Here is a 15,546-nt window from a genome sequence, read left to right on the forward strand (position 1 = left end):
ACAAGCATTTTAAAGGTTGTTTGCTTGCCGTCTTTGGAGACCAGCACCTCCTCCTCTCCAGTGCGTCTAGCACGAATGAACACAAATGATATCGGCGGTCCAACTCGTGAAAATTGGCTTCGCTCTTGGTCTGAACACAGCAGTAGACTTTAAGAGGCCACACTATCAGTTTTTGCTACTGAAACAATAAAATGATTTCCATGAAACTTCAGAAATCAGGTTACAGAAAGAATGGAACCACGCTGCACGGAATAAATGGAGCACTGATGACACATGGACAGGAACTGTGTGAGAGGACAGGGAGCTGTTGTCTACATCACACAGCCCATTACCAAAATGAACATGGAGGTTAGGAAAGGACCTACATATTTTAAAATGGGTAAAAACTCTGCAGCACAGTTTCAAAAGTCCTCTGACTTATCAGCTGGCACAGTCATTTATTTTCAAAGAATTACTGGCTCGGATTCTAAGCGGCGGATTTAGCCGCAGTGACATCCAGACTTGCCCTCACTGAGGTTTTTCCATATGTCAAGGCAATTTTAATGGTTAGCACTAGCTGAAATAAATCCATGTTTTGCTGAGACTTCCAATAAGTTGGCACAGCTTTATCACCTCTCACTTTTTCCCGTCACTTAATAAAATCCTGGGCGAGCCTTCAAAAGAGATGGGCAGACTGACCATGTTGCGGAAATAGATCTCCCAGCCATCAAAGGCGATGTCCAGCTGGTCCCACATCACCTCCACTGAGGTGTCCCGCACTGATTTGAATATTAAACCCTCTGGCTTTGGAAGCTCTGAAGGCATGGAAACAAAAATAATCATTAAACTTTGTTTCTATGAGTATTCACAATAAAATAGCACGGAGACAGATGTTATGTACCTGTGGCCACCCTGGCGCTGACCGGGACACTCTTCTTGTTGCTCAGAACAGCGTAGACACTGATCAGGTACTCGATGCCAGGTTCAAGTTCTTTGACGGTGGCCGCCGTTTTGTCTCCCGTCACAGTGAACTCCATTTGAAGACCGCCAGGTTTGGTGGGCACGTACGTCACAAGGTACTCTGTTACCAACATCTCGTTGTTCCAGGACAGGGCCACCGAGCCAGAGGTGACCTCGTCAACAGTCAGGTCCTTTGGAGGAGACACTGGGGAAGAAAAAAAACGAAAGCAAGGTCGGTGTTGTCTTGGACAGTTTCTCATGCCCTCAATCACAGAGGATCCACCACACAGAGCTGATGCAAACGCCAGAGCCACATCTGGCTGTGGTGTCAAGAACTGCCAAAAAAGTGTGAACAAAGTGCAGAAAACGCAAACCTCTTTTAGACTTCACTCACCACTCAAGATGAGTGGTGAGTGAATTTTGAGAATATGAGGACATGACATCACTCTGGGTGTGATTTTATAGAACATCTAGTTAACACATGGAAAGTTTCTGAATTTATGAACTGCCATATCCATTTTTTGTGTGTGCTTCTGCCAGGGGTGTAGCTTGATCTGGATCCATACATCGATTGAATGATTTGTTATAGCTGTGAACGTAGCAGTGCAGTGTGTGTAAGTTATTTGTAGGTGAATAAATGCTACAGCAACTCCAGACCCAAGCTTCCAACAGTTTGGGGCCGTCGGTGAGCGTCTGTCGGCCTAGTTCTTTCAGTGTGTCCCGCACCGTCGGCTCTAGTCTGTCCGTGTTGGAGTTTTTTTGGCCGATTCAGCATGTTGAATCAGTGGCGGCGCCCATTGGTGAGAGAAATTACTCTGATTGGCTGTTCAGCTTAAACCAATTAGTGCACGAGAAGAGAAACGTAAGTGAGGAAAGCAAGCCAACGAGTAAAGTCAAGAGGACTCACACAGAAGACTCTTCTCATTTATCATCTACATCTCATCTGATCGTTCCAACACACGGATATTTTCACAACGACATGAACATCTGGAATGAAGCTAAGCGGTGAGTGAGAGTGGTGTGAAAATGGTCGTCAGACGCTGCTTTGTTTCATGTACGTATCATAACAACAGCTTGTATATCCGCCGTCCTCACTCTTCCTGTTTCCCTTTTTGAATGATGAATACAGACTACCGCCGCCTGCTGGTGTGGACAGTTATTTCCTCTCACTCAGGAGCAGAACGTACGGGCTAACTGGCCGTCGTCTGTAGTCTTTGTGGTGTGTTCGGGTGCAACTTGTAGACCAAAACAAAGGCGACGTGAGGTTAAACAACCGGCGGCCTTTGTCGCTGCTAGTTCTCTGATGTCGGGATGGTGTGTCCCCAGCTTAAAGTGAAGGGGGTCAGCCCCGAAGAAGTACTTTAGCCCAGGCTCAGTTTAGGTAGAGGTCTATTTTTATTCTTTTGATTAAAAAGAATAGATTGTTTTTCATTTAAATATCTGGAAGAGCTCAGTAATAAGATTGTCAAATCATATTTTCGTTGCTTTTTGTGAGTTGATATAAATGTAACTGATTGTGTTAAATGATATTGTCTCATATCAATCTCAGGCCCCTGAAATGAATCAAAATGGTATTGTGGCAGACTTTGTGTTATGGGCAAATATATAAATATCTTTGTTCAAAGAATCAATATAATATTGTGTCATGATGAAAGTGGTGATTTAGACCCCTAGTTTCTACAGTGAACTGAACAAAGCTTCTTACCTTCAGAGCAGTCTTCTCCAATGTGACCCTCGTCACAGACGCACTGACCGTTCACACAGCGTCCTTTGTCCTGGCAGTTGTTGAGGCAGCTCAGCTCCGCACAGCTTTCTCCTTCATATCCACTCTCACATGTGCACCTCCCTTTGATGCAGCGCCCCCTGTTGTTGCAGTTACCTGGACAAGCGTGCACAGAGCAGTCATCTCCCGAGTAGCCTTCCTGACAGACGCACTTGCCGTCGGCGCAGAAACCCCGGGCCAGGCAGTCGTTGGGACAAGCTTTCTGACTGCAGTCCTCCCCAGAGAAGCCTTCGTCGCAAACGCACTGCCCATCGATGCACCGGCCGCGGTTTCGGCAGTTACTGGGGCAGCTCAGCTCAGCACAATCATCACCGGTGAAGCCTGCGTGACACACACAACGTCCCTTAATACACTCGCCGCGGCCGTAGCAGTTTGAGGGGCAGGTCCTGATGCTGCAGTCCTCTCCAACAAAGCCTTCCTCGCACACACACTGGCCGTTAACACAGCGCCCCCTGTACTGGCAGTCGTTTGGACAGGAAAGCTCCGAGCAATCATTTCCCTGGAAACCGACATCGCAGGCACACTGTCCATTTATGCACTGGCCTCTGCTGTTACAGTTGTTCAGGCACGCCAACTGGCTGCAATCTGCGCCTTGATAGCCCACGTCGCAGATGCACATCCCGTTGAAGCAGGTACCTCTGCCGTTACAGTCGTTGAGGCAGGTGAGCCGGGAGCAGTCTTCTCCGCTGAAGCCGGCAGCGCAGACGCACCGGCCATCCACACAGAAACCGTTACCGTGGCAGTTGTTGGTGCAGGTGGTTTCTCCACAGTCCTCCCCGCCGTACCCCTCATCGCAGTAGCAGGTGCCGTTCTCGCAGCGTCCACGGTCGTAGCAGTCTTTGGGGCAGATGAGTTCAGAGCAGTCGGAGCCAGTCCAGGGTTCATCACAGATGCAGTCTCCATCTTCACAGCGGCCACGGCCTCGGCAGTTGTTGAGGCACTTGGTTTGAGAGCAGTCTTCGCCGAGGAAACCATCAGAGCAGATGCAAATGCCGCCCACGCACCGGCCACGGGCTCCGCAGTCCGCAGGGCAGACCTCGAGTGTGCAGCCTTCTCCTGTGAAGCCCTTGAAGCACTCACACTTTCCGTCGACGCAGCGGCCCCGGCTCTGGCAGTTATTGGGACACTCGGGTTCAGTGCAGTTGGGTCCCTTCCAGCCAGGCTCACATATGCAGCCGCAGGTTTCAGTGCTGTAGTTTCCATGACCGTGGCAGTATGGTTTAGTTCCCACCACACCTTAGAAAAGAAAATAAAGACATGTTTTACCAATCAGAAGGTTTTGTTGAATATCATCTCTGTGGTATTTAATGATTTTGTAACAAGGCCTGTCACAATAATTACTACATCGACTTATCGTACAATATATGGACCTCAATCATTTTTGCTGACCTCGATATTACCCGTTGTGTTCATGTGCATGTTTGTTACATAAGACAACATTTTAGACAAAATTATTTTTAGCAACTATTAGAGAAGACTTCTCATTGATATTCATCAACTGTATGTCATGGCATTTGAGCTAAATAAAGCTCCATTCAGACTGGAGAGATGTTGGGAGTATCACACCCCCACACTGAATTCCTGAACTCCTCAACAGATGAATGCAACAGATGTGCCATTTGGTATTCTTAGTGTAGCAATGCAAGAAGAGAGAAATAAAGAATTGTTTGACTGTACTTGTGTAATCTACATACCAGACAAAGGTTAATGACACCTACCTGTGGCCTGTGCACTGCAGCAGGCCCTGTCACCGGTGCACTGATCTCTCAATGCTGAAACTTCTCCTTCGAGCATCTCCAGCCGGCTCATGAGATCTTTCATGCCGGGCAGGTCGTCGGTGCAACCGCAGGCCCGCCGAGGTATGTTGATGCGGTGAGTGAAGACGATCTGGTTCTCCCCATCGACGGTGTGCTCAGTGATGTGCTGGCCTGAAGACACTGCTGCATCTTTAGGATGGAGCTGAGTGCTCTCTGGAGCGTCCAGGTCTACCGAGCACAGGGAACTGGCAGGAACATTGATGTTATAGACGTGGTTGAAAACAACAGGATGGTCCGCGCTCGGCAGTGTGGCGTTATGATCTTTAGGGGATTCCAGAGTCTGTCGTCGATGCCGTAGGATTTTCTTCACCAGCCCGGCATTTGATAAGCTGAGCAAAGCAGTCAGGAGGAGGCAGCTCAGAACGCCTCGGGTGCCCATGCTGGACGTGGGACGTGGATTTAGTGAAATAAATATCAGTTTGAACCTCTCACTAAAGGCCAATCCTCATTAAAGGTGAAGGTTCTGAAAAACAGAAAGAAAATATATCAGACTAATGTAGTTTTCTTGTAATGTAGAAATTAGGGATGTTAATAATTAACCGCTAACCAACATTAAGCCTTTTAACCGATTAACGCTATCGGTTAAAACGGTTAAAAGAAATGTTAATAATTAACTCAAAAGCTGAGCGGCTCAGAGGAGCGGCTCGTCTCTTTAAGGAGAAATGCTGGTCCACCTTAACAGCCCACCTTAAGAGGCGGAGCTGGAGTTGCAGGATACAGGAAGTTGGCTCCGGTCTCTGGCTCGATTGAGCGGAGCGGAGGAGTTGTAGTTTAGTAGCATTTATTCACCGACAAATAAACTGTCCACACACTGCTACACCTACGTTCACAGCTTTATCGCCAACGACAAACCCACACTCCCCGCCGCCACACACACACGGTCTTTTGGAAACACGCTAAAGTTACGCCGCAGTGACAGAGCGGTGGCGAGCACGAAGCCACCAGCAAAACTACAGATGCTAACGTAGCACAAAAACACACTCTGTTTGTCGGACAATCTCTATCGTTAATCCGGGCAGACAAAGTATTGTTACGCCGGACAGACACACAGCTGACAACCTGCTAAACTAAACTAAATGTGCTGTGGAGACTTTTACTGGGAAAGTGGCTGCATGTCCGCGACACTACACGCAGCATCGTAGCTGCTAAGTTAACGCTCCCGGACGGTGAACTGGAGACTGTCTGTTGTGCTCGTACACTGCAGCTGGCGCACCGCTGCATGCGAGGCAAAAATCTTGTCAGTTAACGGTTAATAATCGGTTAACAAGGGTCGGTTATCAGTTAAGACTTTTTTTTAAATTGGCATCCCCTGTAGAAATGCAACAATTAGTGAATTAATCGATTAGTTGACTGAATGAAAAATAACTGGCAAATATTTGGATAGTATATACAACATAAAAACATAGAATATATCCCATACACAGGACTTCTTCTCGCCCACGATGACTTCATCAGCTGGACAATATGAACACTATAATTTGTGGGAGCCAAACTAGAACTAATGACAAGCTTCTTCCTCAGCGTGGGAAAGCCTACTTGGATTACTCAAGTGTTGAGTTTCCAAAGGGTCTGAGTAAGCATACTGGAAATCAATAGAAAGGCCCACAGTGATTGCACAGACTAAGTGAATGCAGGTTGTATGCCCTGAGGTTCACATGCATGTCTGCTGCTACGTCTGGGAGACGGCAAACTCTAGAAAAGGGGTTGCCTCTCTGTCAGTGGTGCAGGATTTTGTCCAGATTTTTTTGATTGGTAGCGGCTGACAGAAGCTCGCACAAGCAAACACTTGAAAAATGACTACCAGAAGGGAATCTTTCATGCAGTGATAGCTATGAAAAGACATGTGGAGCACCTGGATTTAGCTCTGGAAACTATTTATTGAGACAATGCTGATACTCTGCTATCAGGTGACCAAAGTTGATGTTCAACAAAGGTTCTGCTTCAGTGTCTGTTGCATCTCAATGTACCCATGACTGCATTCACCTTCTCCTTGCTATTTATTTATGAACACGACATATTTCATACTCCAGAGATACAAAACAGATCATGGCATCTGCACATGAATCAAAACGTCCATTCGGATCCACAACTATCAAAATGCCACAAAACATAAACAAACACACAAAAGTTTGAGACACAAAGAAGCCTACATGCGAGTTCTCGAACAGGAAAAGAAACTAGTAATAAATAAGTAGTAAAAACATGGAGGAAAAATACATTAAGTTGTCACATGAAGAGAAAAAAAACTATTCTGTATCCCAGAACAAAATCTGCAAAACCATTCAGCAATCCATCCAGATTCAGATAAATCTACAAATCTTTACAACTGAAAAAACTCAAAATATACCCACAACTTTGCCTCCTGCTGCATTCTCAATATTAAACCCATCCCCTGACCTTTGACCCCAAACCACAGGATTAATGCAGTCGTCATGAGATATCGGAGTTATCGTAAGCTCGATATATTGTCCGATATATTAGACAAAGGGTCCAATATTGTGCTCATGTACTCGTACTCGTACTCGCAAAACGGCTCCGATACAACTTTCATTGCACCACGGGGTTTTGCTTGCACCCTCTGACTCGCGCGTGCGTTAGACTCCTTGGTCCTTATTTCAAGACGGGTCGGGTGGGTTGCCGACATTGCCGCAGACGCCTGGCGCCTTTTACGTGGGCCGAACCTCCGATCTGGCGGCACGACGCGTTTGGAGCGCACTGAGGACAGTCGCACCGGGAGCAGGGAACCATCCCCGGCGGGGAGAGAGGGGGCAGCGAGCTCCTTGTCCACGGTGCGGCGAGGTCCGGGCGGGGAGTGCTGTAAAGCTGCGGCCACAAGCCACCTTTGCTCCAAGCCTTTCCAAGCCGACCTAGAGCCGGTCGCGGCGCACCGCCTCGTATGCGGGACTCCCCAGCCTGCCGTGTGTCGCTCACACCCTCCAGCTGGCTGTTAACGAGGGTCTTTTGGCACAGAGAAGTACTCGTATCGGTACTCGTATCGGTATTCGTATCGGTACTCGGTATCGGCGAGTACCCAAATGTAAGTACTTGTACTCGGTCTGAAAAAAAGTGGTATCGGTGCATCCCTAGACAATAATCTGTAGCAATACTTTACCCTGAGCTCCAACAAAGGAATAACATTCATTCAATTCAAAAGTTATTCAATTCAATTGTTTTTGAGAAACTTTTTTGTTTATTTATTTATTCCTGGTATCGGTGAATCCCTATATCAGACTTATAGTGGAAACACACAACCCCCAATATTGCTGCTGCCGCTGTTGCAGATCCAACCGAATGGCTTTCTGTTTTCCTGCATTTTGTTTTCAGCAGTTGTGTCATAAATCCAGCCTTTATTTTTTCCCGGGAGATTGTACCCGATGGCAGACAGAATTGCATTGGGATGGAGTCATAATTCTACAGCCATTACATTGTGCAATCAATATTTACTTCATAATGAGAAGTTAAAGCAAAAAAACGTGTCTGTTGCCTAGGTGTGGAGGAAAAATGGAAACAGCATAGTACTTATACTTTGATATTTATTCAGCGTGGCATATCGATACATGGATGTCAAGTATAACGGTACTAAGTAACTATTAACCTCTTAACAGTCCGACGGCTATTCTGTCTTTCAGAGGATGTAATGGCTCATTCTTAAAGCTGGAGGGAAGTGAATTTTGTATCATGAAACTAGAAAAACCTAAAGAATCCATCGGTACCAACCATGTCATGTTAGCTTGTCGGGAAAAACGCGAAATAATGCTCCAAATTTACGTTACATTTTGACGAGGGAAAACTGGCATGGCAATTTTCAAAGCGCTCCCTTGACCTCTGACCTCCAGATATGTGAATGAAAACTAGATGAACAGAGTGGAAACTGTATCTTCTCAGGTAAAACACCTTTTAAAAAAGGTAATAAATCACAAAATATCTTATCGCAATACTCAGCATATCGCAACATGTTTAAAATCGCAATAAGATCGTATCGTGATAAAAGCGTATCGTGGGGCCTCATCGTGATTCCCACCCCTACTATTTAAAATACAGAAAGATAGATACCTCACATCAGCCACACACCATCAATCAATGGAACTAGGGCTGCAACTAACCATTATTTTCATAGTCAATTGATGTGTCGATTATTTTCTCGATTAATCGATTAGTTGTTTGGTCTATAAAATGTCAGACTATGGTGAAAAATGTTGATCAGTGTTTCCCAAAGCCCAAGATGACGTCCTCAAATGTCTTGTTTTGTCCTCAACTAAAAGATATTCAGTTTACTGTCATAGAGGAGGAAAGAAACCAGAAAATATTCACATTGAGTCTCCTGTTCACCGTCCAGGAGCGTTAACTTAGCAGCTACGATGCTGCGTGTAGTGTCGCGGACATGCAGCCACTTTCCCAGTAAAAGTCTCCACCGCTCATTTAGTTTAGTTTAGCAGGTTGTCAGCTGTGCGTCTGCCCGGATTAACGATAGCGATTGTCCGATAAACAGTGTGTGTATTTGTGCTACGTTAGCAGCTCAAGCATTGCCAGAGGCTTCTTGCTCACCCCCGCCGCCACACACATACAGTCTGTCAGCGTGACGTAACTTAAACGAGTGTCCGTGTGTGTGTGCTGGCGGTGAGTGTGAGGTTGTTGGTGGCGTTCTAGGTGTGAACGTAGGTGTAGCAGTGTGTGTACAGTTTATTTGTCGGTGAATAAATGCTACTAAACTACAACTCCTCCGCTCCGCTCAAGTGAACCAGAGACCGGAGCCGACTTTCTGTATCCTGCAACTCCGGCTCCGCCTCTTAAGGTGGACTGTTAAGGTGAACCAGCTTTTCTCCTTAAAGAGACGAGGCGCTTCTCTGAGCCGCTCAGCTTTTGAGTTAATTATTAACATTTCTTTCAACTGTATTAACCGATAGCGTTAAAATGCTTAATGTCGGTTAACGGTTAAACGGTTAATTATGGACATCCCTAATTCACATTTAAGAAGCTGGAATCTTTGCAGATGTAGCTGTAATTAAACCCAAATTTAGTAGTGTTATATTGTCAATCTACAGTATTTCACAGATATCATACAATCGTCGTGATGACGTGAACGAAGTTATCAATTTCTGCCATCCGTATGACGTGAACGCAGCAAAACTCACACCAAGACTCTGACTATCTTCTAGAATATCAGAATCTCAGTCGACATTTAAGTGACAAATTACCATCACTTGTTAAGATTATTGCCAGAAAGGTTGAGGATTAATATGGCTGTGACTATTCATCTTTGAGCTGTACACAGGTAGTGATGAATTCTTCTGTTAGGAATACTTGAGATTTATATTAGGGGAAAACCACTAAAACAGATTAAGAAGCAGGAATCAACAGTCAACAGTCTTCAAATACAGCAAAGTGTCCTACAAGCTGGAGGACGGATCAGAATTCAACGTTGTCTTTCACTTTCTATTCTTTCTTCTGACGTGTTCCCTGAATCAAATGACAAATATTTTCCATTACTGTCACCACAGGGCCTTTAAACCATCTCATCAATTCTCTCTCCTCTCTCATCCTGACCTTTGACCTGACCTTTCCTTTCTCCTCAACCAATATCTTTGCACTCCTCCACCTGAGACAGATATAAAACGGAGCTTGAGTTTCACAAGTTCTCACACATCTGGTGAGTAGTGGGATAAAAGATAGGTTACGACTGGTGTTGTAATCTATGATCTCCTTCTAGAAAACTTTACAAGACACAAAGACGGTGCTGGCGGTAAAGAAGGAATCCTATTAAAATCCTGAGCATGCATTTCAGCTGAAGATGCTCTCGACAGCTTCAAAGGTGGCTCAATGGAGCTATTTGAAATATGTTTTTATACAAAATTTGATATTGTAGCCATAGTACTGAGAGTAAAAAGCCAATAATACAGCATTCAAAGCAGACCAGGGGTTGACCAAGGACATCTTATGTGACTACGGGACATGGGGAGACAATTTGGAGAGAAAATTGAATAAATATAACCTGTTCACTAAGCTATTATCCAGAATTGCTGTAGCTTTAGTACTCTTCCCTCATGCTGGCAGCGAGAAGGGAACTTTCCCGCGTGGAAAAGAGAAACTGGGAATGTTGGCCCTGGACTGAGGACATCTGTTATAGTCAAAGAAAGAAAAGAGGCACTGAGGTTCTTCTCCTGTGTACTGCATGCATTATTTAATGTTTCATTTGTCTCTGATCATCTATCTGTGCAATCAGCCAGCTGAAGGGCTGCTTCTGGTGATGAGACACAGACGACGTTGTCTTCCTTTAACAAAGTGCAGTATGTCTGGACACACTCCTTATGGAAACATTTGTGGCTGACAGTCAGGATTAATCCGCTGCATCTGCTTGTTTGTTCATCTGTGATATTTGAGCTTTATTTATTTGGCAAAGTCTGATTCTCATGGCACCTGGAACAGCTGGAAATCATTCCAAAAAAAGTTAATTGGACTAGTCACTGAAGCCGATACGACAATAACAGAAATTGCAACACCTCGTTAGCAGGTTGCACACTGCTGCTGATATCCTGAAGTGGTCCTTTAAGAATAATAAACCTGAGCTTTATGTGTTCTCATGTGAGCCTGAACAGGACGCAGACTTCAGGTTCAATTTGCAATTATTGGGTCTCTCCTCAATCAAGGAGAAAAAGCTTAAAACATTTGTAATAAGAGACTTGTTTTTCTTTCTTTGCAGTAGAAACGATTAATGGATCAATAGAAAATGAAACTATTTTAATAACTGGTTTCTTGTTCTGGATTTGCTGCTTACTTTCTCATACATGTTAGTAAACTGAATATCTTTGGGTTTTGGAATGTTGGTCGGACAAATCAAGCTATCTGAATATGTCATCTTAACTCTGGGAAATTATGATGCATATTTTTCAGTATTTTCTCACATTTTATTGACAAAACGATGAATTGAAGGTGCCCTGTGGAGTTTATATTCAGTGTTACTCACCAAATCGTGTGTACCCTTACCATTAAATATTTGCAAAGCAGATTTTTTAAGTACTTTTAATTCCAACATTGTTTATATCCATGTTTACCAGCTTGCAGTCCCTGTTTCTGTTGACATATTGCACCATACAGTATGTCGGCGTGCTACCGCCACCTATTGATCAGTGGAACAATGTGACACCATTGGTAGGACTGTGTATTCGAGATATAGAAAACGAGGACCCCCTCGTAGGAAACGGGCTCCTTGGCTCTACTAGAGGTCTAAAACTCCATATTTGATCTGCTGAGACAATAATCAGTAAATGAACCGATACTGAAAATTGTTGTTAGTTTCAGCCCTAGTTTATATCTGTAATGGTCATTAGGGCTGTCTTTGATCAAAGAAATTCTTGATTTACTACGATTTTATTGACTAATCGATTAGTTGATTTAATCAACAGATCAAACTGAGTTTCTCCACAAAGAATCACACAAAAGCACCACTTTAAAGCTGGTGTTACCAGAGATGTGCTCATAAGTTTCTCCGAAATAAGTCATTCAGCATGAAAAAAGCATAAAAACTGACTAATCGACTTAAGAAATCTTAGTGAACTAAGATGAGTTGACTAATTGACTAAGAGGGGGCAGCCCTGCTGCTCATCGTAAAGAAAACCAAAACGTTGGATTGACAATCTGAAGTATTGGACAAACTGAAACTTTGTGTCTCTAGTTTTTTGTTCTCCACCAGCATGTGTATTTAATGCTATTGGTAGGGCTGATCAATTAATCAAAGTTTTATCAACATCACAATATGGCTTCTGCAATTTTCAAACTGTAGGAAGCGCAATTATTTGTGACAATGTCGTTTTAAATTAAATATTGTGGTGCTGCAGAGATGTCCTGGCCTACAAATCATATTTTACGGACTTAAGAAAACATCGTTGTTTGGTACAGATCCCCACAAACGTCACACCATAATCACTTTAAGTTTTTAAATGAAAATGATAATAATTATGTAAAAATGATCTAATATTGTAAATCATATCGCAATTGCAATATAATTCAAAATAATCGCAATAAGATATCTTATATATCAAATAGTTCAGCCCTACTGGTAGGATATCAGAAGGTATCCCTCTACTGGTTAATGACCAAAAAAATAAGAGCCCATTTTAATTCAATGACTTAAACAGCCATCTGTGCACAGTCCTCCTAGTAACCAACAACCCAGATTCTAGATACTCTGATACTCAGATTTACAATGTTAAAGACCTGTTATATAAATATATGTATTTAAGTATTCTGTACTGTAAAATTATGTCAACCATCTCTGATTTAGGAGAAAGAGCGACATGGATTAATGAGCCTGTCACTCAGCGTCAAGACAAGCTACACCTCTGTTGCTCCACTGACCCTGAAATCTAACACATTTTTACATAAACTGTGAAGGCGTGTGATGTTGAGTTCTGATCAACCCCTGGCTCTTTGTGTGTAGAGGTCATGCAGAGAGAGACAAGTGTAGGACGAGGCCTGGGGGAGCTCCAGCTCCTAAACCAGCTGTCCCTCTGACAGAGACACCTTTTCACATCCCAGGACAGCCAGCACATAGCAGAGATGCTGTTAAACAAACCAATCACTGATTGAGGTGCGTTTAGATACCAGTTGTGGGATAAAACAAGCTCAGAGGAACTAGATGATTATAATCGTCCTCTGCTGAAGCATTCAGAAGTTAAAACCAGCGTAAACCAGACTTGGATTTCAATTAAGCGGCGCTAATGGACTGAATGGATGAAGGAGTTCTTCTCCTTGCCCACAATGACAAATCCTGCCACCCACTCCTCCCTTTAATTTAATCTCCATGATGGAAAACTGACACAGTGAAAACTGAATTGCATTGCAGAAGGTAATGTGATGAATCATCAGGCTGCACCAGACAAAGGGATACTTGCACACATTTCTTTTTTGCCCCCATGCACACACAGATGGACTGTTTTTTTAATTTTTTTTTATTTTTAGAGTATTGATCTACAACCTGACAAAAACTTGTGAGACATTTTTGGCATGAAGCATGCTGGCTGCTGATCAAAGCTGGCACATGTTCACTCCCTCAGCAGTCAATCATCATCTCTGACCCTGCATTGGCTGCTACAGCATGTGTGTCTGACTGAGGAAGAAGTTGCAGTACACACCAAGAATGTACTTCCAATACGCTATAATCAATGCCTTCTGGTGTTGTAGTAACCTGCGCTAGACAGACATCTGCAGCTAAAGAAAGGTATGTAACTATTACTGTATATACCTCTAGAAAAAGTCAAAGAAAAAGTCAAGAAAATGGACTTTTTGTCACATGAAATCCAAGGAAATACTTATCAGAGATACATAAATATATCTTCTTACCTGTACTACTGCAATCTACTTGTCACAAGCCCGTGCAGGTAAGATGAGGTGCTCCTCCGAGTCTTCACACATTCAATGAAGCCAAGAAAAATGATGCTTTGCTCTGCTGTGCCACTGCTCCGTCTTGCAGCCTCTCCAGCAAGGTGGCAGCTCTATCCTCCCTCAGCCAGCTTCCTTATCTTTCCTCACTGCTCACAGCTCAGGCTGGAGTTCAGCTCCTTTACTGTCAGAGAGAGAGAGGAAGAGAGAGGAAGAGAGAGTAGGAGTAAATGTCTTTTAAAGTGTGAGGAGTAGCTTAAGTCAGACCCCCATTGCTTAAACTCCAACCCTTAAATAGCCGTCATCTTCCCTCCCTCCACAGCCCGTATTCCCTCCCTCTGCTCTAACTAATGGATGCTGGGCTGCTGCCTCTAAATGAGATGCCAGTGTTACTGGGAGTCATGACAGAGCGAGCGAGCAGTGCTTGTGGTTGTGCAGGAAAATTAGAGGGGGAAGCCGGGAATGAGAGGAAAGTGAAGTCCGAATGTAGACAGCAGACAGACGCTTCCCTTCAGTGACTTTGCAATAATGATTTATGATTGTCTCCTTGTATTATACTCCTTAAATCATCCATCACTCCTTATTTCCATACATGACACTAATCCCTCAGTGTGAATCTTTCTCCTGCTCTGTCACAGTGACGGATACCTACAGCAGATGAAACCACATTGTATTATTAGGCATGCAGGCACTCTTAATTGAATAAATCTGGTAAAATAGTTCCAGTAATTATCCAGTTGGTGATGCACTAATAAAAGTGACTAGAAGTGGAGGCCAACCTGTAATTCCTGGAGGATATGTTTCCTTGCTCAGACAGAGTTATTTCTTGCACAGACAAGGTTACATTCTCATACATTTAACAGATGGGAAGAGCAGGAAACAGACACATTCTCAACCAGCCATCTCGGATTAAAATGAAAGCAAACTGTAATATGTGATATCAGTTGTTGCCAAACCCGAGTGTAAAACCTGCAGCTGGGGAAGCGGGCACCATACGCACCCAGTTTACACCCAGTTTAATCTTAATGGGATTAGATGAGGATAAGGATTAAATCTTTAAAGTGAGTCTGAGAGGCTGGTTAAGATGTTCACAACATGCTGGTTTGTTGTTTGTTGTGAAGTAGAAAAGTGTAAAAGACCTTTAGATTGAGTAGAATAATTCAGATTAGGAAACTTTATTTTCATTATGGATTAATGTGCTCTTGATTGATTGATGATTGATGCCTTCAGGCCGCCGTTATCAGGAACCTCCGAGGAGAACTAACCGTTACTCCAACTCTTGTATTCCTTCTGTTACCAGGTTATTAAACTCAGACAGGAGTCATTTCATGTGAGATTTTTCTTGACAGTTCCCTTACATGATAAATCAGGTAACATGTATCATGTTTTCCCCAAATGGGCCAAATCCCAACGTCCACACTCACAGACTTTGAGGCGCGTTCCTGCGGGACTGTCAGATCATCACGTCCTTGAGGGCTCTCTCGCTGACATTTTGACCCCTTTATGAACATTTTCCGTAAATCCACATTTCTGCGTACTTTGCCTGAGGAAATTACCCACAATTCATAGCGTTGTGATGTTAAACACAGGGTTACCACGGTTACCAGGGGAAGTCCAGAAGCCTAAAAACAA

General features: G+C 43.8%; 1 protein-coding gene across 7 annotated transcripts in view; it reads right to left on the bottom strand.

Moving 5' to 3' along the window:
• tnca (tenascin Ca) overlaps positions 1–14,531 on the bottom strand; it is a 42,314-nt gene extending 27,783 nt beyond the window's left edge. For 2 of the 7 annotated variants that reach the window (XM_074617335.1, XM_074617334.1), the window contains exons 1-5: positions 13,876–14,531; positions 4,441–5,002; positions 2,645–3,958; positions 881–1,144; positions 679–794 (exon numbers count right to left, since the gene is read on the bottom strand). In XM_074617335.1, the coding sequence (XP_074473436.1) occupies positions 679–794; positions 881–1,144; positions 2,645–3,958; positions 4,441–4,918 (2,172 nt within the window). In that variant the 5' untranslated portion in view covers positions 4,919–5,002; positions 13,876–14,531. The remainder of the gene's footprint in view (positions 1–678; positions 795–880; positions 1,145–2,644; positions 3,959–4,440; positions 5,003–13,875) is intronic. The other 5 variants (XM_074617336.1, XM_074617337.1, XM_074617340.1 and 2 more) reach the window with 5 other exon arrangements.
• Positions 14,532–15,546: the final 1,015 nt, after the last annotated feature.

Source organism: Sebastes fasciatus, chromosome 19, assembly GCF_043250625.1.
Source record: "Sebastes fasciatus isolate fSebFas1 chromosome 19, fSebFas1.pri, whole genome shotgun sequence".
Classification (NCBI taxonomy): Eukaryota; Metazoa; Chordata; class Actinopteri; order Perciformes; family Sebastidae; genus Sebastes; species Sebastes fasciatus.